A 24894-nucleotide genomic window follows, 5' to 3' on the forward strand; every position below is an offset into this window, starting at 1 on the left:
CACCCCAGGAAGAGTAGCTGCTGCCTTGACAGGAACTAATGGGGATCCATAATAAACCCCAGGAAGAGTAGCTGCTGCCTTGACAGGAACTAATGGGGATCCATATTAAACCCCAGGAAGAGTAGCTGCTGCCTTGACAGGAACTCATGGGGATCCATAATAAACCCCAGGAAGAGTAGCTGCTGCCTTGACAGGAACTAATGGGGATCCATAATAAACCCCAGGAAGAGTAGCTGCTGCCTTGACAGGAACTAATGGAGATCCGAAGAGGCAATTCCTTCTGCAGACTGGATGAGATCCTGTCATTATAGTATTATGGTAACTGTAGTGATAACTGGAAGTAGTTTCAATCGGTAGAATCTGCCAAACATCAAAATAAAATATAATTTTGAGATATTTTTACTTATAAATTATATTTTGAAATATTTTGAAATACTCTTTCTCTATCATTACCATTACAGTACAAACAACATTTACATGGGGGTTCCTGAGGAGAGGTTTGAGAACCACTGTGTGTGTTGTAATGGCTACATACTGAGGAGGGGCCCTTGCTTGGTGGTGTAGGTAATCTGTCTGGGTCAGGGTTGGGGTACGTACCGAGGAGCGGTTCTTGCTCGGTGGTGGAGGTGATCTGTTTGGGTTAGGGTTTTGGTCAGGGTTGGGGTACGTACCGAGGAGCGGCTCCTGCTCGGTGGTGTAGGGGATCTGTTTGGGTTAGGGTTTGGGTCAGGGTTGGGGTACGTACTGAGGAGCGGTTCCTGCTCGGTGGTGGAGGGGATCTGTTTGGGTTAGGGTTTTGGTCAGGGTTGGGGTACGTACCGAGGAGCGGCTCCTGCTCGGTGGTGTAGGGGATCTGTTTGGGTCAGGGTTGGGGTACGTACTGAGGAGCGGTTCTTACTCGGTGGTGGAGGGGATCTGTTTGGGTTAGGGTTTGGGTCAGGGTTGGGGTACGTACTGAGGAGCAGTTCCTGCTCGGTGGTGGAGGGGATCTGTTTGGGTTAGGGTTTTGGTCAGGGTTGGGGTACGTACCGAGGAGCGGCTCCTGCTCGGTGGTGTAGGGGATCTGTTTGGGTCAGGGTTGGGGTATGTACTGAGGAGCGGTTCTTACTCGGTGGTGGAGGGGATCTTTTGGGGTTAGGGTTTGGGTCAGGGTTGGGGTACGTACCGAGGAGCAGTTATTGCTCGGTGGTGGAGGGGATCTGTTTGGGTTAGGGTTTTGGTCAGGGTTGGGGTACGTACCGAGGAGCGGCTCCTGCTCGGTGGTGTAGGGGATCTGTTTGGGTTAGGGTTTTGGTCAGGGTTGGGGTACGTACCGAGGAGCGGCTCCTGCTCGGTGGTGTAGGGGATCTGTTTGGGTCAGGGTTGGGGTACGTACTGAGGAGCAGTTCTTGCTCGGTGGTGTAGGGGATCTGTTTGGGTTAGGGTTTTGGTCAGGGTTGGGGTACGTATCGAGGAGCGGCTCCTGCTCGGTGGTGTAGGGGATCTGTTTGGGTCAGGGTTGGGGTACGTACCGAGGAGCAGTTCTTGCTCGATGGTGTAGGGGATCTGTTGGGGTTAGGGTTGGGGTCAGGGTTGGGGTACGTACCGAGGAGCAGTTATTGCTCGGTGGTGGAGGGGATCTGTTTGGGTTAGGGTTGGGGTACGTACTGAGGAGCAGTTCTTGCTCGGTGGTGTAGGGGATCTGTTTGGGTTAGGGTTTTGGTCAGGGTTGGGGTACGTACCGAGGAGCGGCTCCTGCTCGGTGGTGTAGGGGATCTGTTTGGGTTAGGGTTTTGGTCAGGGTTGGGGTACGTACCGAGGAGCGGCTCCTGCTCGGTGGTGTAGGGGATCTGTTTGGGTCAGGGTTGGGGTACGTACTGAGGAGCAGTTCTTGCTCGGTGGTGTAGGGGATCTGTTTGGGTTAGGGTTTTGGTCAGGGTTGGGGGTACGTATCGAGGAGCGGCTCCTGCTCGGTGGTGTAGGGGATCTGTTTGGGTCAGGGTTGGGGTACGTACCGAGGAGCAGTTCTTGCTCGGTGGTGTAGGGGATCTGTTGGGGTTAGGGTTGGGGTCAGGGTTGGGGTACGTACCGAGGAGCAGTTCTTGCTCGGTGGTGGAGGGGATCTGTTTGGGTTAGGGTTTGGGTCAGGGTTGGGGTACGTACCGAGGAGCGGTTCTTGCTCGGTGGTGGAGGGGATCTGTTTGGGTTAGGGTTTGGGTCAGGGTTGGGGTACGTACCGAGGAGCGGTTCCTGCTCGGTGGTGGAGGTGATCTGTTGGGGTTAGGGTTGGGGTTAGGGTTGGGGTACGCACCGAGGAGTGGTTCCTGCTCGGTGGTGGAGGGGATCTGTTGGGGTTTGTCCATCCAGGGGGTGGCGTGCACCGCAACGCTCCAGTCACTCCAGGTGCCGATCTCCATGTCCTTAGCCGCCACCTGGATGATGTACTCCTTCCCTGCGTACGCATCCGTTATGGTGTGGGCCGTACTGTCTGTCAACTCCACCTGAAACACACCAATCAGAGAGAAGCACCATCCGTTATGGTGTGGGCCGTACTGTTTGTCAACTCCACCTGAAACACACCAATCAGAGAGAAGCACCATCCGTTATGGTGTGGGCCGTACTGTCTGACAACTCCACCTGAAACACACCAATCAGAGAGAAGCACCATCCGTTATGGTGTGGGACGTACTGTCTGTCAACTCCACCTGAAACACACCAATCAGAGACAAGCACCATCCGTTATGGTGTGGGACGTACTGTATGACAACTCCCCCTGAAACACACCAATCAGAGAGAAGCACCACCCGTTATGGTGTGGGCCGTACTGTCTGACAACTCCACCTGAAACACACCAATCAGAGAGAAGCACCATCCGTTATGGTGTGGGACGTACTGTATGACAACTCCCCCTGAAACACACCAATCAGAGAGAAGCACCACCCGTTATGGTGTGGGCCGTACTGTACTGCTTTTACATAAACAGCTCAGAAACGTTGGAGAATTCAAGAAAGGTCAGAACAACATTTAATTTTATCTCCATCTCTTTAAAGGTCCAATGCAGCTACTTTTATCTCAAAATCAAATTATTTTCGTCAACAAATAAGTACCTTACGGTAATTGTTTTCAATTAAAATGGTCAAAAAGAAACAAAAATAACTTCTTAGCAAAGAGAAACTTCTCAAGCAATAATTTAGCTACGAATGTCTGGGGGTGGTCTGAGTGAGGACTGGAGAACTGAAAACTAGCTGTTATTGGCAGAGAGGTTTGGAACTCTCTTTCTTATTGGTCAATGAACAAATTTACCGCCTGGTGTTGTCACCATTCTTGTGGGAAGCTGCTTTAGACCATGCAATGCTAACAGCCAGTATCTGGATCTGAAATGATTGATAATGTATGTGATATTAACAGAGAGGTATATTTTCTAAGTGACCTAAATATTGACTGGCTATCATCAAGCTGACCATTCAAGAAAAAACATTAAACTGTAACCAGAGCCTGCAACCTGGTACAGGTTATCAGTCTACCTACCAGGGTAGTTACAAACAGCACAGGAATGAAATCATCAACATGTATTGATCACATCTTTACTAACACTGCAGATATTTGCTTTCAAGCAGTATCCAGATCCATAGGATGTAGTGATTACAATATAGTAGCCACATCTAATACAGGGTATAAGAGGTCATACAAGAAGTTTCATAGTGATTCATATGTTGTTGATGTAAAGAATAGTTGCTGGTCTGTGGTGTGTAATGAGGAGCAACCAGACGCTGCACTTGACACATTTATGAAATTGATTATTCCAGTTACTAATAAGCTCATTAAGAAAATGACTGTAAAAACGGTTAAATCCCCGTGGATTTATGAGGAATGGTTGAGAGGGACGAGGCAAAAGGAAAGGCAAACAAGTCTGGCTGCACAACCCATTGACACACGTATTTCATATTGAGAAATCAAGGGAACAAACTGAATAAAAAGAAGAAGAAACTTCATTATGAAAACAAAAATGTATAATATAAAGAATAATCTTTAAAAGCTTTTAACATTTTGGGAAAAAAGGCAAACTCTGCTCCATCATTCATTGAATCAGATGGCTCATTCATCACTAGACTGACTGATATTGCCAACTACTTTAATAATTTTTTTCATTGGCAAGAATAGCGTATTTAGAAATTACATGTCAGCATCAAACACATCCAATAATATCTGACCCAATTATGAAAGACAAGAATTGTAATGTTGAATTCCGTAAAGTGAGTGTGGAAGAGGTGAGAAAGTTATTATTGTCTATCAACAATGACAAGCCACCTGGGTCTGACAACTTGGATGGAAAATAACTGAGGATAATGGCAGACTATATTGCCACTCCTATTTGCCATATCTTCAATTTAAGCCTACTAGAAAGTGTGTGCCCCCAGGCCTGGAGGGAAGCTAAAGTCATTCCGCTTCCCAAGAATAGTAAAGCCTCTACAGGCCCTAGTTTTGTCGCACCTTGACTACTGTTCAGTCGTGTGGTCAGGTGCCACAAAAAAAAGGACTTCTGAGCCAAATTTCAATTGGCTCAGAACAGGGCAGCACGGCTGGCCCTTGGATGTACACAGAGAGCTAACATTAATAATATGCAGGTCTCTCTTGGCTCAAAGTGGAGGAGAGAATGACTTCATCACTACTTGTATTTCTGAGAGGTATTGACGTTTTGAATGCACCGAGCTGCCTGTCTAAATTACTGGCACACAGCTCAGACACCCATGCATACCCCAGAAGACATGCCACAAGAGGTCTGTTTAAACTACTAACACACAGCTCAGACACCCATACATACCACAGTACTACATAGAGCTATGACCAAATGGAACTCTATTCCACAGTACTATTCCACAGTACTACATAGAGCCATGACCACATGGAACTCTATTCCACAGTACTACATAGAGCCATGGCTACATATAACTCTATTCCACAGTACTACATAGAGCCATGACCACATGGAACTCTATTCCACAGTACTACATAGAGACATGACTACATGGAACTCTATTCCACAGTACTACATAGAGCCATGACTAAATGGAACTCTATTCCACAGTACTACATGGAGCCATGACTACATGGAACTCTATTCCACAGTACTACATAGATTCATGGCTACATTGAACTCTATTCCACAGTACTACATAGAGCCATGACTACATGGAACTCTATTCCACAGTACTACATAGAGTCATGACTACATGGAACTCTATTCCACAGTACTACATAGATTCATGACTACATGGAACTCTATTCCACAGTACTACATAGAGCCATGACTACATGGAACTCTATTCCACAGTACTACATAGATTCATGACTACATGGAACTCTATTCCACAGTACTACATAGAGCTATGACTACATGGAACTCTATTCCACAGTACTACATAGAGCCATGACCACATGGAACTCCATTCCACAGTACTACATAGAGCCATGACTACATGGAACTCTATTCCACAGTACTACATAGAGCCATGACTACATGGAACTCTATTCCACAGTACTACATAGAGCCATGACCACATGGAACTCTATTCCACAGTACTACATAGAGCCATGACTACATGGAACTCTATTCCACAGTACTACATAGAGCCATGACCACATGGAACTCTATTCCACAGTACTACATAGAGACATGACTACATGGAACTCTATTCCACAGTACTACATAGAGCCATGACTAAATGGAACTCTATTCCACAGTACTACATAGAGCCATGACTACATGGAACTCTATTCCACAGTACTACATAGATTCATGGCTACATTGAACTCTATTCCACAGTACTACATAGAGCCATGACTACATGGAACTCTATTCCACAGTACTACATAGAGTCATGACTACATGGAACTCTATTCCACAGTACTACATAGATTCATGACTACGTGGAACTCTATTCCACAGTACTACATAGAGCCATGACTACATGGAACTCTATTCCACAGTACTACATAGATTCATGACTACATGGAACTCTATTCCACAGTACTACATAGAGCCATGACTACATGGAACTCTATTCCACAGTACTACATAGAGCCATGACCACATGGAACTCCATTCCACAGTACTACATAGAGCCATGACTACATGGAACTCTATTCCACAGTACTACATAGAGCCATGACTACATGGAACTCTATTCCACAGTACTACATAGAGCCATGACCACATGGAACTCTATTCCACAGTACTACATAGAGCCATGACTACATGGAACTCTATTCCACAGTACTACATAGAGCCATGACCACATGGAACTCTATTCCACAGTACTACATAGAGACATGACTACATGGAACTATATTCCACAGAACTACATAGAGACATGACTACATGGAACTCTATTCCACAGTACAACATAGAGCCATGACTACATGGAACTCTATTCCACAGTACTACATAGAGCCATGACCACATGGAACTCTATTCCACAGTACTACATAGAGCCATGACTACATGGAACTCTATTCCAGAGTACTACATAGAGACATGACTACATGGAACTCTATTCCACAGTACAACATAGAGCCATGACTACATGGAACTCTATTCCACAGTACTACATAGAGCCATGACCACATGGAACTCTATTCCACAGTACTACATAGAGACATGACTACATGGAACTATATTCCACAGAACTACATAGAGACATGACTACATGGAACTCTATTCCACAGTACTAAATAGTGCCATGACTACATGGAACTCTATTCCACAGTACTACATAGAGCCATGACCACATGGAACTCTATTCCACAGTACTACATAGAGCCATGACTACATGGAACTCTATTCCACAGTACTACATAGAGCCATGACTACATGGAACTCTATTCCACAGTACTACATAGATTCATGGCTACATTGAACTCTATTCCACAGTACTACATAGAGCCATGACTACATGGAACTCTATTCCACAGTACTACATAGAGTCATGACTACATGGAGCTCTATTCCACAGTACTACATAGATTCATGGCTACATTGAACTCTATTCCACAGTACTACATAGAGCCATGACTACATGGAACTCTATTCCACAGTACTACATAGAGCCATGACCACATGGAACTCTATTCCACAGTACTACATAGAGCCATGACTACATGGAACTCTATTCCACAGTACTATATAGAGCCATGACCACATGGAACTCTATTCCACAGTACTACATAGAGCCATCACTACATGGAACTCTATTCCACAGTACTACATAGAGCCATGACTACATGGAACTCTATTCCACAGTACTACATAGATTCATGACTACGTGGAACTCTATTCCACAGTACTACATAGAGCCATGACTACATGGAACTCTATTCCACAGTACTACATAGAGCCATGACCACATGGAACTCTATTCCACAGTACTACATAGAGCCATGACTACATGGAACTATATTCCACAGAACTACATAGAGACATGACTACATGTAACTCTATTCCACAGTACTACATAGAGCCATGACCACATGGAACTCTATTCCAGAGTACTACATAGAGACATGACTACATGGAACTCTATTCCACAGTACAACATAGAGCCATGACTACATGGAACTCTATTCCACAGTACTACATAGAGCCATGACCACATGGAACTCTATTCCACAGTACTACATAGAGACATGACTACATGGAACTATATTCCACAGAACTACATAGAGACATGACTACATGGAACTCTATTCCACAGAACTACATAGAGACATGACTACATGGAACTCTATTCCACAGTACTAAATAGTGCCATGACTACATGGAACTCTATTCCACAGTACTACATAGAGCCATGACCACATGGAACTCTATTCCACAGTACTACATAGAGCCATGACTACATGGAACTCTATTCCACAGTACTATATAGAGCCATGACTACATGGAACTCTATTCCACAGTACTACATAGAGCCATCACTACATGGAACTCTATTCCACAGTACTACATAGAGCCATGACTACATGGAACTCTATTCCACAGTACTACATAGATTCATGACTACGTGGAACTCTATTCCACAGTACTACATAGAGCCATGACTACATGGAACTCTATTCCACAGTACTACATAGATTCATGACTACATGGAACTCTATTCCACAGTACTACATAGAGCCATGACCACATGGAACTCTATTCCACAGTACTACATAGAGCCATGACTACATGGAACTCTATTCCACAGTACTACATAGAGCCATGACCACATGGAACTCTATTCCACAGTACTACATAGAGACATGACTACATGGAACTATATTCCACAGAACTACATAGAGACATGACTACATGGAACTCTATTCCACAGTACTACATAGAGCCATGACCACATGGAACTCTATTCCAGAGTACTACATAGAGACATGACTACATGGAACTCTATTCCACAGTACAACATAGAGCCATGACTACATGGAACTCTATTCCACAGTACTACATAGAGCCATGACCACATGGAACTCTATTCCACAGTACTACATAGAGACATGACTACATGGAACTATATTCCACAGAACTACATAGAGACATGACTACATGGAACTCTATTCCACAGAACTACATAGAGACATGACTACATGGAACTCTATTCCACAGTACTAAATAGTGCCATGACTACATGGAACTCTATTCCACAGTACTACATAGAGCCATGACTCCATGGAACTCTATTCCACAGTACTACATAGAGCCATGACTACATGGAACTCTATTCCACATCAAGTAACTGACGCAAGCAGTACAATTTGATTTCAGAAACAGATAAAAATACACCTTATGGAACAACGGTGACTGTGAAGAGACACACAAAGGTACAGACACGTGGATTTAGTACTGTAGATATGTGGTAGTGGTGGAGTAAGGGCCTGAGGGGGCACAGTCTGTGAATATATTGTAATGTTTTTAAATTGTATTTCTGCCTTAATTTTGCTGAACTCCAGAATAATATTTGCATTGTATTTATTATGGATTCCCGAGGAAGTAGCTACTCTCCCTGGGGTCTGACAAAATGAAGGCACCCGATAATGTGGATCTATAATAAATACAATACCGTGGAAGGCCAAAACTCCATCCCAACAAAACAGGTTGAACTTTCAGGCGGCTTTTTCAAACAGGTCTTATACTGAAAGGGAATTATCCTAATTTTCACAATTTCACAGCGTGGAAATATATATAAAACTCAGGAAATCATGTTTTTGACTGCACTGGGCCTTTAAACTGCTTAGTGTTGTTTTGTTGTCCGACAAGAAGCACCATCCGTTATGGTGTGGGCCGTACTGTCTGACAACTCCACCTGAAACACACCAATCAGAGAGAAGCACCAGACAGCCAATCAGAAAGAAGAGGTAGAAACACAGGAAGTGTGATATTATTGATTAAAACATGATGTAATAAATGACACAACAACAAGCTAACAATACTGAGGATCACTGCTGATGTGGACCACATGGTCAGCATTAGTAGATGGAGGCACTTCAACCCATTATGGAGAAAACAAATCTCCTTTAGGGAAACACTATTACACTGGAAATGACCAGTTCTACACCTGTCTGTGAGAAGGAAACAACGTGTAGTTTCAACACTCTGCTCTCAGGCTGCTGCTCTCATACCGTCACCACTTCCCCTGACATGACGAATAGCCTGAACACCTGAACCAAAGGTTTTTCATTTATCAAATAATGGGAAAATGTGGTAATGGAGGATTAAAACCAAACAACAACAAACAATACATATTGAGTGTCACTGAATCCTGCAAGGAAAGGGATGCCAGTGTTCCAACCTAAAGAGAAGAAGAAGAGAGAAATGATTGAAGAACTTCAGAGCTGTTACATCGAGGGACAACTCCTTTAAGGGTCCACTGCAGCCGTCTCAACATCAAAAACAACATTTTACATAGTTGTATAGACACTGAGTGGACAAAACATTAGGAACACCTGCTCTTTCCATGACATAGACTGACCAGGTGAATCCAGGTGATCCCTTATTCAATCCACTTCAATCAGTGTAGATGAAGGGGAGGAGACAGGTTAAATAAGAATGTTTAAGTCTTGAGACAATTGAGACATGGATTGTGTATGTGTGCCAGAGAATGAAGGGCAAGACAAAATATTTAAGTGCCTTTGAATGGGGTATGGTAGTAGGTGCCAGGCGCATCGGTTAGATTGTGTCAAGAACTGTAACACTGCTGGGATTTACACACTCAACAGTTTCCTGTGTGTCAAGAATGGTTCACCACCTAAAGGATATCCAGCCAACTTGACACAACTGTGGGAAGCATTGGAGTCAACATGGGCCAGCATCCCTGTGGAACGCTTTCGACACCTTGTACAGTCTATGACCTGATGAATTGCGGCTCCCCTGAGGACAAAAGTGGGTGCAACTCAGTATTAGGAAGGTGTTCTTAATGTTTTGTACACTCAGTGTAAGACCAGTTCCACAGTCAATCCAGCTATGGTTGTGTTTTTCCTACAGTTCTGTATGTATGGTGTGGACATCTCAGCAGTCTATAACTCATTGTAATGGAAAACTAGGAGTCATGGTTGAACATCACTTAAAGACACACAGCTCTATTATTCTTACATGTGTTTATATTCTCTTTCTGTTTTGTGTCTATTCACTGGGGACAAGCAATTCATTTTGCTTTTACTAAATGTCATCTAAATATACAATAAAGAAAGTTCAAATGGAAAATAAAGTGGTTATTTAATGTTGTACAACCTCCCACCAGTTCGAAAAGCAACTGATTGATACTTCGACCTTCAGATAGAAGGTTGTTACTCGTTCTTTCAAAGCTTCAAAGGATGAACTGATTAAAGAAAGAACTAGGAAATAGTTGTCTTTAAGTAAGAGCTGTGTCTTTATGAAAGAGCTGTGTCTTTATGAAAGAGCTGTGTCTATGTAAGCGCTGTGTCTTCATGTAAGCGCTGTGTCTATGTTAGCGCTGTGTCTTCATGTAAGTGCTATGTCTTCATGTAAGCGCTGTGTCTTTATGAAAGAGCTGTGAATTCATGTAAGAGCTGTGTCTTTATGTAAGGGAATACCCCCCTGATTTGTACAAAAATGAATGTCAAAATATTGGCATTGGACAAACCATGTACACGATGTCCAATACCACCCAAAGCGGCGTTGATTCGTGCAAAGTATATGGCAAATGCCATATGGCAATTGCCAATTGTAACACCTCAAAAATCCAACAGGGGGCGAGTGCGCTCCACCTGGGTTTTTCATATTGGAAATGCAACCCAAGTCAACATCCAAAAGAAAAATTTTGAAAAAATGATATTTTTTTCAAAAACTTTTTACCCCTTAACCTTTCTGATCTCCCCATCCCGGATCCGGGTTCGTGAATACAGACTCAAGCTCATTACCATAACGCAACGTTAACTATTCATGAAAATCGCAAATGAAATGAAATAAATATGCTAGCTCTCAAGCTTAGCCTTTTGTTAACAACACTGTCATCTCAGATTTTCAAAATATGCTTCTCAACCATTGCAAAACAATCATTTGTGTAACAGTATTGATGGCTAACGTAGCATTTAGCATTAGCATTCAGCTGGCAACATTTACACAAAAAAACAGAAAAGCATTCAAAAAAATCATTTACCTTTGAAGAACTTCAGATGTTTTCATTGAGGAGACTCTCAGATAGCAAATGTTCAGTTTTTCCTGAAAGATTATTTGTTTAGGACAAATCGCTCCGTTTTTTGCGTCACGTTTAGCTATGAAAAAACCCCTGTATCCAGGATTGTGTAAATCTATCAGCAAGCTCATTAGCATAACACAACGTTAACTATTTATGAAAATCGCAAATGAAATGAAATAAATATGCCATCTCTCAAGCTTAGCCTTTTGTAAACAACACTGTCATCTCAGATTTTCAAAATATGCTTCTCAACCATAGGAAAACAATCATTTGTGTAAAAGTAGCTAGCTAGAGTTAGCATTTCGCGTTAGCATTTAGCGTTAGCATTAGCGTTAGCATCCAGCACGCAACATTAACAAAAACATAAAAGCCTTCAAATAAAATCATTTACCTTTGAAGAACTTCTGATGTTTTCAATGAGGATACTCTCAGTTAGATAGCAGATGCTCAGTTTTTCCAAAAAGATTCCTTGTGTATTAGAAATAGCTCCGTTTTATACATCACATTTGGCTACCAAAAAAAATCCATAAATTCAGTCCTCAAAACGCAAACTTTTTTCCAAATTAACTCCATAATATCGACTGAAAACATGGCAAACGTTGTTTAGAATCAATCCTCAAGGTGTTTTTCACATATCTCTTCATTGATACATCGTTCTTGGAAACATGCTTTCTCTCCTGAATCCCAGGAGAAAATGCCTGCACCTGAAGATTACGCACAAATTTAGACAAAGGACACCGGGCGGACCTCTGGAAAATGTAGTCTCTTATGGCCAATCTTCCAATGATATGCCTACAAATACGTCACAATGCTGCTAAGACCTTGGGCGAACGACAGAAAGTGTAGGCTCATTCCTTGCGCAATCACAGCCATATAAGGAGAGAATGGAAAACAGAGCTTCAGAAATTCTGCTAATTCCTGGGTGATGCATCATCTTGGTTTCGCCTGTAGAATGAGTTCTGGGGCACTTACAGACAAAATCTTTGCAGATTCTGAAACTTCAGAGTGTTTTCTTTCCAAAACTGTCAAGAATATGCATAGTCGAGCATCTTTTCGTGACAAAATATCGCGCTTAAAACGGGAACGTTTTTTATCCAAAAATGAAATAGCGCCCCTAGAGCTCTAACTGGTTAAAAAAGTGCTTTCTGGGCCTTTTTTTCGAATTTCTTTCGCTTTTTTTGTCAATTACACATGTGTAAGAACTGTATGAATATACTTTTGTCCAATTTTGATATCAATTTTTTTTTTTTTTAATTACATGCGCATAAGGCATATGTTTTGTCCATTTGCAATATGATTTCATAGGAAGTCAAAAGTCAAAAGTCAAAAATGTCAAAATTTGGTAAAAAACTTCACACATCCTTAAAAAAGTGCTTTCTGGACCGTTTTTCAAAATTCTTTCAATTTTTATGTCAATTACACATGTATAAGAACTTTATCAACATACTTTAGTCATACTTTATTATCATTTATTTTATTTTTTTACTAGTGCATAAGGCATATGTTTTCTCCATTTGGAATATGATTTCATAGGAAGTCAAAAGTCAAAGTCAAAAGTAACGATTTTCCTCCGTGCAACTGGTGATCTGAAATGTGCAACTGGTGATCTGAAATGTGCAACTGGTGATCTGAAATGTGCAACTGGTAACCCAAAAAAAAATAATTTGATTCTATGTTTCCTTACTTTTTCAAAGTCACTGTGCATTTGCAATATGTTTTAATGGGCAGGTACCATCACGAATTTGTCATGCTATAAAAATCCTGCAGGAATGTGAAATTGACTGGCCCGATGAACTCGGGATGGCTTTGCAGTGATTCTGGGTCATCTCAATCGCTCGTTTGGGTTGATTTCAGAATGTCGCTTTTGGTGATGTTTTTTCACTATAGAATCATATTGCAAATGCACGTGCAACTGCTCACCCAAAAAAAAAATGTTTAGATTTTTTTTGTTTATGTTTCCTTACTTTTTCAAAGTCACTGTGCATTTGCAATATGTTTTTTCACTATAGAATCATATTGCAAATGCACATGCAACTGGTCATCCCCCCCAAAAAAATTTAGATTTTTTTTGTTTATGTTTCCTTACTTTTTCAAAGTCACTGTGCATTTGCAATATGTTTTTTCACTATAGAATCATATTGCAAATGCACGTGCAACTGGTCATCCCCCAAAAAAAAATTTAGATTTTTTTTGTTTATTTTTCCTTACTTTTTCAAAGTCACTGTGCATTTGCAATATGTTTTTTCACTATAGAATCATATTGCAAATGCACATGCAACTGGTCATCCCCCAAAAAAAAATTTAGATTTTTTTTGTTTATGTTTCCTTACTTTTTCAAAGTCACTGTGCATTTGCAATATGTTTTTTCACTATAGAATCATATTGCAAATGCACGTGCAACTGGTCACCCAAAAAAAAAATGTTTTGATTTTTTTTGTTTATGTTTCCTTACTTTTTCAAAGTCACTGTGCATTTGCAATATGTTTTTTCACTATAGAATCATATTGCAAATGCACGTGCAACTGGTCACCCAAAAATAACAATTTTGGATTTTTTTTGTTTATGTTTCCTTACTTTTTCAAAGTCACTGTGCATTTGCAATATGTTTTTTCAGTATAGAATCATATTGCAAATGCACATGCAACTGGTCATCCCCCCAAAAAAAATTTAGATTTTTTTTGTTTATGTTTCCTTACTTTTTCAAAGTCACTGTGCATTTGCAATATGTTTTTTCACTATAGAATCATATTGCAAATGCACGTGCAACTGGTCATCCCCCCCAAAAAAAAATAGATTTTTTTTGTTTATTTTTCCTTACTTTTTCAAAGTCACTGTGCATTTGCAATATGTTTTTTCACTATAGAATCATATTGCAAATGCACATGCAACTGGTCATCCCCCCAAAAAAAAATTAGATTTTTTTTATGTTTCCTTACTTTTTCAAAGTCACTGTGCATTTGCAATATGTTTTTTCACTATAGAATCATATTGCAAATGCACATGCAACTGGTCATCCCCCCAAAAAAAATTTAGATTTTTTTTGTTTATGTTTCCTTACTTTTTCAAAGTCACTGTGCATTTGCAATATGTTTTTTCACTATAGAATCATATTGCAAATGCACGTGCAACTGGTCATCCCCCCAAAAAAAATTTAGATTTTTTTTGTTTATTTTTCCTTACTTTTTCAAAGTCACTGTGCATTTGCAATATGTTTTTTCACTATAGAATCATATCACACATCCTTAAAAAAGTGCTTTCTGGACCGTTTTTCAAAATTCTTTCAATTTTTATGTCAATTACACATGTATAAGAACTTTATCAACATACTTTAGTCATACTTTATTATCATTTATTTTATTTTTTTACTAGTGCATAAGGCATATTTTTTCTCCATTTGGAATATGATTTCATAGGAAGTCAAAAGTCAAAGTCAAAAGTAACGATTTTCCTCCGTGCAACTGGTGATCTGAAATGTGCAACTGGTGATCTGAAATGTGCAACTGGTGATCTGAAATGTGCAACTGGTAACCCAAAAAAAAATAATTTGATTCTATGTTTCCTTACTTTTTCAAAGTCACTGTGCATTTGCAATATGTTTTAATGGGCAGGTACCATCACGAATTTGTCATGCTATAAAAATCCTGCAGGAATGTGAAATTGACTGGCCCGATGAACTCGGGATGGCTTTGCAGTGATTCTGGGTCATCTCAATCGCTCGTTTGGGTTGATTTCAGAATGTCGCTTTTGGTGATGTTTTTTCACTATAGAATCATATTGCAAATGCACGTGCAACTGCTCACCCCAAAAAAAAATGTTTAGATTTTTTTTGTTTATGTTTCCTTACTTTTTCAAAGTCACTGTGCATTTGCAATATGTTTTTTCACTATAGAATCATATTGCAAATGCACATGCAACTGGTCATCCCCCCCAAAAAAATTTAGATTTTTTTTGTTTATGTTTCCTTACTTTTTCAAAGTCACTGTGCATTTGCAATATGTTTTTTCACTATAGAATCATATTGCAAATGCACGTGCAACTGGTCATCCCCCAAAAAAAAATTTAGATTTTTTTTGTTTATTTTTCCTTACTTTTTCAAAGTCACTGTGCATTTGCAATATGTTTTTTCACTATAGAATCATATTGCAAATGCACATGCAACTGGTCATCCCCCAAAAAAATTTTTAGATTTTTTTTGTTTATGTTTCCTTACTTTTTCAAAGTCACTGTGCATTTGCAATATGTTTTTTCACTATAGAATCATATTGCAAATGCACGTGCAACTGGTCACCCAAAAAAAAAATGTTTTGATTTTTTTTGTTTATGTTTCCTTACTTTTTCAAAGTCACTGTGCATTTGCAATATGTTTTTTCACTATAGAATCATATTGCAAATGCACGTGCAACTGGTCACCCAAAAATAACAATTTTGGATTTTTTTTGTTTATGTTTCCTTACTTTTTCAAAGTCACTGTGCATTTGCAATATGTTTTTTCAGTATAGAATCATATTGCAAATGCACATGCAACTGGTCATCCCCCCCCAAAAAATTTAGATTTTTTTTGTTTATGTTTCCTTACTTTTTCAAAGTCACTGTGCATTTGCAATATGTTTTTTCACTATAGAATCATATTGCAAATGCACGTGCAACTGGTCATCCCCCCCAAAAAAAATTAGATTTTTTTTGTTTATTTTTCCTTAGTTTTTCAAAGTCACTGTGCATTTGCAATATGTTTTTTCACTATAGAATCATATTGCAAATGCACATGCAACTGGTCATCCCCCCCCAAAAAAATTTAGATTTTTTTTGTTTATGTTTCCTTACTTTTTCAAAGTCACTGTGCATTTGCAATATGTTTTTTCACTATAGAATCATATTGCAAATGCACGTGCAACTGGTCACCCAAAAATAAAAATTTTGGATTTTTTTTGTTTATGTTTCCTTACTTTTTCAAAGTCACTGTGCATTTGCAATATGTTTCAATGGGCAGGTACCATCACGAATTTGTCATGCTCAAAATTTTTTAGATGTATTTTTTTTTGTTTCTTACTTTTTCAAAGTCACTGTGCATTTGCAATATGTTTTTTCACTATAGAATCATATTGCAAATGCACATGCAACTGGTCATCCCCCCAAAAAAATTTTAGATTTTTTTTGTTTATGTTTCCTTACTTTTTCAAAGTCACTGTGCATTTGCAATATGTTTTTTCACTATAGAATCATATTGCAAATGCACGTGCAACTGGTCATCCCCCCCAAAAAATTTTAGATTTTTTTTGTTTATTTTTCCTTACTTTTTCAAAGTCACTGTGCATTTGCAATATGTTTTTTCACTATAGAATCATATTGCAAATGCACATGCAACTGGTCATCCCCCCCAAAAAATTTTAGATTTTTTTTGTTTATTTTTCCTTACTTTTTCAAAGTCACTGTGCATTTGCAATATGTTTTTTCACTATAGAATCATATTGCAAATGCACGTGCAACTGGTCATCCCCCAAAAAAAATTTTAGATTTTTTTTGTTTATTTTTCCTTACTTTTTCAAAGTCACTGTGCATTTGCAATATGTTTTTTCACTATAGAATCATATTGCAAATGCACATGCAACTGGTCATCCCCCAAAAAAAATTCTAGATTTTTTTTGTTTATGTTTCCTTACTTTTTCAAAGTCACTGTGCATTTGCAATATGTTTTTTCACTATAGAATCATATTGCAAATGCACGTGCAACTGGTCACCCAAAAAAAAAATGTTTTGATTTTTTTTGTTTATGTTTCCTTACTTTTTCAAAGTCACTGTGCATTTGCAATATGTTTTTTCACTATAGAATCATATTGCAAATGCACGTGCAACTGGTCACCCAAAAATAACAATTTTGGATTTTTTTTGTTTATGTTTCCTTACTTTTTCAAAGTCACTGTGCATTTGCAATATGTTTTTTCAGTATAGAATCATATTGCAAATGCACATGCAACTGGTCATCCCCCCCAAAAAAATTTAGATTTTTTTTGTTTATGTTTCCTTACTTTTTCAAAGTCACTGTGCATTTGCAATATGTTTTTTCACTATAGAATCATATTGCAAATGCACGTGCAACTGGTCATCCCCCCCCAAAAAAATTAGATTTTTTTTGTTTATTTTTCCTTACTTTTTCAAAGTCACTGTGCATTTGCAATATGTTTTTTCACTATAGAATCATATTGCAAATGCACATGCAACTGGTCATCCCCCCCCAAAAAATTTAGATTTTTTTTATGTTTCCTTACTTTTTCAAAGTCACTGTGCATTTGCAATATGTTTTTTCACTATAGAATCATATTGCAAATGCACATGCAACTGGTCATCCCCCCCAAAAAAATTTAGATTTTTTTTGTTTATGTTTCCTTACTTTTTCAAAGTCACTGTGCATTTGCAATATGTTTTTTCACTATAGAATCATATTGCAAATGCACGTGCAACTGGTCATCCCCCCAAAAAAAAATTAGATTTTTTTTGTTTATTTTTCCTTACTTTTTCAAAGTCACTGTGCATTTGCAATATGTTTTTTCACTATAGAATCATATTGCAAATGCACATGCAACTGGTCATCCCCCCCAAAAAAATTTAGATTTTTTTTGTTTATGTTTCCTTACTTTTTCAAAGTCACTGTGCATTTGCAATATGTTTTTTCACTATAGAATCATATTGCAAATGCACGTGCAACTGGTCACCCAAAAATAAAAATTTTGGATTTTTTTTGTTTATGTTTCCTTACTTTTTCAAAGTCACTGTGCATTTGCAATATGTTTCAATGGGCAGGTACCATCACGAATTTGTCATGCTCAAAATTTTTTAGATGTATTTTTTTTTGTTTCTTACTTTTTCAAAGTCACTGTGCATTTGCAATATGTTTTTTCACTATAGAATCATATTGCAAATGCACATGCAACTGGTCATCCCCCCAAAAAAATTTTAGATTTTTTTTGTTTATGTTTCCTTACTTTTTCAAAGTCACTGTGCATTTGCAATATGTTTTTTCACTATAGAATCATATTGCAAATGCACGTGCAACTGGTCATCCCCCCAAAAAAAATTTAGATTTTTTTTGTTTATTTTTCCTTACTTTTTCAAAGTCACTGTGCATTTGCAATATGTTTTTTCACTATAGAATCATATTGCAAATGCACATGCAACTGGTCATCCCCCCAAAAAAATTTTAGATTTTTTTTGTTTATGTTTCCTTACTTTTTCAAAGTCACTGTGCATTTGCAATATGTTTTTTCACTATAGAATCATATTGCAAATGCACGTGCAACTGGTCATCCCCCCAAAAAAAATTTAGATTTTTTTTGTTTATTTTTCCTTACTTTTTCAAAGTCACTGTGCATTTGCAATATGTTTTTTCACTATAGAATCATATTGCAAATGCACGTGCAACTGGTCATCCCCCAAAAAAAAATTTAGATTTTTTTTGTTTATTTTTCCTTACTTTTTCAAAGTCACTGTGCATTTGCAATATGTTTTTTCACTATAGAATCATATTGCAAATGCACATGCAACTGGTCATCCCCCCCCCAAAAAATTAGATTTTTTTTGTTTATTTTTCCTTACTTTTTCAAAGTCACTGTGCATTTGCAATATGTTTTTTCACTATAGAATCATATTGCAAATGCACATGCAACTGGTCATCCCCCCAAAAAAAATTGAGCTTTTTTTTGTTTATGTTTCCTTACTTTTTCAAAGTCACTGTGCATTTGCAATATGTTTTTTCACTATAGAATCATATTGCAAATGCACGTGCAACTGGTCACCCAAAAATAAAAATTTTGGATTTTTTTTGTTTATGTTTCCTTACTTTTTCAAAGTCACTGTGCATTTGCAATATGTTTCAATGGGCAGGTACCATCACGAATTTGTCATGCTCAAAATTTTTTAGATGTATTTTTTTTTGTTTCTTACTTTTTCAAAGTCACTGTGCATTTGCAATATGTTTTAAAGGGCAGGTACCATCACGAATTTGTCATGCTATAAAAATCTTGCAGGAATGTGAAATTGACTGGCCCGATGAACTCGGGATGGCTTTGCAGTGATTCTGGGTCATCTCAATCGCTCGTTTGGGTTGATTTCAGAATGTCGCTTTTGGTGATGTTTTTTCACTATAGGATCATATTGCAAATGTACAAGAGTCAAGTGGACAAGAGTCCATCAGTCAATTAGATATCATTCTGACCACCAAACTGATACAAACTGACACCAAACCCACTTTTTCCAACTCGTTTAGTAGCCAACTATTACATACTTCAGAGCTGGCCCAAAATTCACAACCCCTTCGGTTCAAACCACAAAAAAACCATAAAACACGTAGTTACGTTCTAGCTGCGGGTCCATTTCTTATGTTATGTGTTGGCCTAGCTGAGGCGACCCCGAATCCCAAGTTTCGGCTCGATAGGTCATTTGGTGTCCGAGAAAAACCCTAATTGGTGCTGAAAATCCACTATTTTCCATGACTTGCTACGGGGTCCTTGAATGAGCTATTGGACAGAAACGTTGGGGTCTGTCTATATGGGCCGAGACGTTTGCAATGCACCTAGTCTTGCGACTCTGGGACATTTCTAAATGTCGTCATTTTCGTGATGCAAAAATGAATTGAAGTTATTTCAAATGTACGAGGCTGTTTCTCGGTCCGAGAACCTTCTAGAGCCACGTAACTCACCACGCACCATCTACGGGAGGTCTAGAACAGGTTTCTAAAGTTTCGGAACTCTAGGTCCGACGGTTCTTTTTTAGCTCCAACAAAGCTAACTATTGGAGCCACTGTCTGTCTCTACGCACCCCAATACGTCCCTCCTTCCAAGTTGTGTTTTAGTGTGATTTTTTTTTCCTTTGAATTTTTTTGGGAAAAATGACTGATTTACAGTTCATGGGGGTTGCCTAATCACACATATGAAGTTTTGGAAAGATCAGACTTTTTTAACCCTTCGAAACAGCCCCTAAGACACCAATTATGGCACTTCCGGTTGGCACAGGAAGTTATAAATCAACACATATCCTCATTGGGGTATGCTGTTACAGAATCCTGAGTTTTAAGTCCTTACGTTAAGAATTGACTGATCTACACAGGGTTGAATGCACTATGTCTATCAAACTGCATGCAGTGTATGGGTAAACACTTTTAGGGGCATTTTAACCACTTCCGGTTGGTCCAGGAAGCTTAGAATCAACACAGGTAGACCTCATAGTGGCCTGATGGACTGGTACCGAAGACAGGTTCATACGGCATTCATAACCCACATAGGCCTCAGGTTGAAATTAGGGGTGCAGGCAATGTATTCCTATGGGGAGAGATGACACTGTAATCTGTGAGATCAAAAAACACTGTTTTACTGTTAAGGGTTAATGCCACACGGTCAAGGTTAGGCTTGTTCAGATCGGGAGGACCTTAGGAACATTCATGTGGTGCAATTTTTCTTCTCACTCTAACGGTTCTCTCACTGTCACCCAAAAGCAAATGACATTGTGGTGCAGGCTTCATTTTGGGCCTACTATTCTAATGCTCGCTGCGCCTAGACCGAGCGAGCTACGGTCAAGCGGGATATCTCGCTGAACTCGGTACGGCGTAGGGATTATGGTAATGCCATTTCCTGCTCTCTGTGTCTTTAAGCACCGCACTTTATCACTCCATCCTTCCTGTGTGTGTGTGAGGGAGCTTTTCTTTGACATCTGTTGGGATTAATGACTGATTTACAGTTCAGAAGGGTTACCTAGTCACACATATGAAGTTTTGGAGAGATGTGACTTTTTTAACCCTTCGAAACAGAGAGTGTGACCCAATTAAAGGCACTTCCGGTTGGCACAGGAAGCTATAAGTAAACACATGTCTTGATTTACATAGCCACTTACAGAATCCCGAGTTTTAAGTCTTTACGTTAAGAATTGACTGATCTACACAGGGTTGAATGCACTATGTCTATCAAACTGCAGGCAGTGTATGGGTAAACACTTTTAGGGGCATTTTAACCACTTCCGGTTGCTCCAGGAAGCTTAGATTCGACACAGGTAGATCTCATAGTGGCCTGATGGACTGGTACCGAAGACAGGTTCATACGGCATTCATAACCCATATAGGCTTCAGGTTGAATTTTGTGGTGCAGGCAATGTATTCCTATGGGGAGAGATGTCACTGTAATCTGTGAGATCAAAAAACCCTGTTTTACTGTGAAGGGTTAATGCCACACGGTCAAGGTTAGGCTTGTTCAGATCGGGAGGACCTTAGGAACATTCATGTGGTGGAATTGTGCTTCTCACCCTAACGGTTCTCTCACTGCCACCCAAAATCAAATGACATTGTGGTGCAGGCTTCATTTTGGGCCTTCTTTTTTTCAAGTTTGCTGCACTCAGAACGAGCTACGGTCAAGCGGGGCGTCTCCTTGAACTCGGCACAGTCTGGAGACTATGGTGATGCCATTTTTTGTGTTGATTTCAGAATGCCATTTTGGTGATGGTCCCTCTCCGTTTAAACATATTGCAAATGTACAAAAGTCAACTAGCAAGTCAGTGTCCATCAGTCAATTAGATGTCATTATGACACCAAATGGATATCAATTGACACCAAACCCACTTTTTCCTACTCATTTAGTAGCCAACTATCACATATGTCAGAGCAGTCCCATAATTCACAGCGCCTTCGGTTTAAAACATAATAAAAAGGTAAAACACATAGTTACGTTCTAGCTGCGGGTCCAGTTCGGACATTATGTGAAGGCCTATGTGAGGCGACCCCGAATCCCGAGTTTCGGCTCGATAGGTCATTTGGTGTCCGAGAAAAACCCTAATTGGTGCTGAAAATCCACTTTTTTCCATGCCTTGCTACGGGGTCCTTGAACGAGCTATCGGACAGACACGTCGGAGTCCGTCTCTATGGGCCGAGCCGGTTTCAATGCACCTAGCCTTGCGTCTCTGAGACTTTTCTAAACGTCGTCATTTTCGTAATGGTCAAAATGAATTGAAGGTATTGCAAATGTACGAGGCTGTTTCTCGGTCCGAGAACCGTCTAGAGCCACGTAACTCACCACGCACCATCAACCGGAGGTCTAGAACAGGTTTCTAAAGTTTCGGAACTCTAGGTCTGACGGTTCTTTTTTAGCTCCAACAAAGCTAACTATTGCAGCCACTGTCTGTCTCTACGCACCCCAATACGTCCCTCCATCCAAGGTGTGTTTTAGTGTGATTTTTTTTTCCTTTGATTTTTTTTGGGAAAAATGACTGATTTACAGTTCATGGGGGTTGCCTAATCACACATATGAAGTTTTGGAAAGATCAGACTTTTTTAACCCCTCGAAACAGCCCCTGAGACACCAGTTATGGCACTTCCGGTTGGCACAGGAAGCTATAAATCAACACATATCCCCATTGGGGTATGCTGTTACAGAATCCTGAGTTTTAAGTCCTTACGTTAAGAACTGACTGATTTACACAGGGTTGAATGCACTATGTCTGTCAAACTGCAGGCAGGGTATGGGTAAACACTTTTAGGGGCATTTTAACCACTTCCGGTTGGTCCAGGAAGCTCAGAATCAACACAGGTAGACCTCATAGTGAACTGATGGACTGGTACCGAAGACAGGTTCATACGGCATTCATAACCCATATAGACTTCAGGTTGAAATTAGGGGTGCAGGCAATGTATTCCTATGGGGAGAGATGACACTGTAATCTGTGAGATCAAAAAACACTGTTTTACTCTTAAGGGTTAATGCCACACGGTCAAGGTTAGGCTTGTACAGATCGGGAGGACCTTAGGAACATTCATGTGGTGGAATTTTTCTTCTCACCCTAACGGTTCTCTCACTGTCACTCAAAAGCAAATGACATTGTGGGGCAGGCTTCATTTTGGGCCTACTTTTCTAATGGTCGTTGCGCTTAGACCGAGCGAGCTACGGTCAAGCGGGATAGCTCGTTGAACTCAGCACAGTCTGGAGACTATGGTGATGCCATTTTTTGTGTTGATTTCAGAATGCCATTTTGGTGATGGTCCCTCTCCGTTTAAACATATTGCAAATGCACAAAAGTCAACTAGCAAGTCAGTGTCCATCAGTCAATTAGATGTCATTATGACACCAAACCCACTTTTTACTACTCATTTAGAAGCCAACTATCACATATGTCAGAGCAGTCCCATAATTCACAGCGCCTTTAGTTTAAAACATAATAAAAAGGTAAAACACATAGTTACGTTCTAGCTGCGGGTCCAGTTCGGACATTATGTGAAGTCCTATGTGAGGCGACCCCGAATCCCGAGTTTCGGCTCGATAGGTCATTTGGTGTCCGAGAAAAACCCTAATTGGTGCTGAAAATCCACTTTTTTCCATGCCTTGCTACGGGGTCCTTGAACGAGCTATCGGACAGAAACGTTGGGGTCTGTCTCTATGGGCCGAGCCGGTTTCAATGCACCTAGCCTTGCGTCTCTGAGACTTTTCTAAACGTCGTCATTTTCGTAATGGTCAAAATGAATTGAAGGTATTGCAAATGTACGAGGCTGTTTCTCGGTCCGAGAACCGTCTAGAGCCACGTAACTCACCACGCACCATCGACCGGAGGTCTAGAACAGGTTTCTAAAGTTTCGGAACTCTAGGTCTGACGGTTCTTTTTTAGCTCGAACAAAGCTAACTATTGCAGCCACTGTCTGTCTCTACGCACCCCAATACGTCCCTCCATTCAAGTTGTGTTTTAGTGTGATTTTTTTTTCCTTTGAATTTTTTGGGGAAAAATGACTGATTTACAGTTCATGGGGGTTGCCTAATCACATATATGAAGTTTTGGACAGATCAGACTTTTTTAACCCTTTGAAACAGCCCCTGAGACACCAATTATGGCACTTCCGGTTGGCACAGGAAGCTATAAATCACCACATATCCTCATTGGGGTATGCTGTTACAGAATCCTGAGTTTTAAGTCTTTACGTTAACAACTGAGTTATTTACGGAGGGTTTAGTATGTGTGTGTTATTTCAGAAAATCATAGAAAATCACAGAAATCTCGCAGAGCTCCGCAGCACACTTTAAAAAGATTCGTATGAACACCCTGCAACTGGATCTGTAACCGTTGAAAAAAAAAAACGCCTATTTGTGACCATTGCCAAGTTGTCATTGTTCCGTTTCTCTTAAATGACGATAGATAAATGGCTGGTTCTTTTTTTATTGACACCGGAGGCTCCTTGACTTTGACCTGAAGTGGAAAA

The 24894-nt window shown here is 39.8% G+C and overlaps 1 protein-coding gene across 4 annotated transcripts in view; it reads left to right on the forward strand.

Annotated features, from left to right (window-relative positions):
- The window catches only part of LOC139408249 (ciliary neurotrophic factor receptor subunit alpha-like), a 447111-nt gene that overhangs the window by 127962 nt on the left and 294255 nt on the right, over nucleotides 1-24894 (forward strand). For 2 of the 4 annotated variants that reach the window (XM_071151922.1, XM_071151921.1), the window contains exon 1: nucleotides 2906-2990. The exons of 1 other annotated variant lie outside the window; for it this stretch is intronic. In XM_071151922.1, coding sequence (XP_071008023.1) covers nucleotides 2925-2990 — 66 coding nt within the window. In that variant the 5' untranslated portion in view covers nucleotides 2906-2924. Of the gene's footprint in view, nucleotides 1-2904; nucleotides 2991-24894 lie in introns of those variants that run through there. One more of the 4 variants, XM_071151923.1, reaches the window with a different exon arrangement.

Source organism: Oncorhynchus clarkii, chromosome 5 (genome assembly GCF_045791955.1).
Source record: "Oncorhynchus clarkii lewisi isolate Uvic-CL-2024 chromosome 5, UVic_Ocla_1.0, whole genome shotgun sequence".
NCBI classification, from domain to species: Eukaryota; Metazoa; Chordata; class Actinopteri; order Salmoniformes; family Salmonidae; genus Oncorhynchus; species Oncorhynchus clarkii.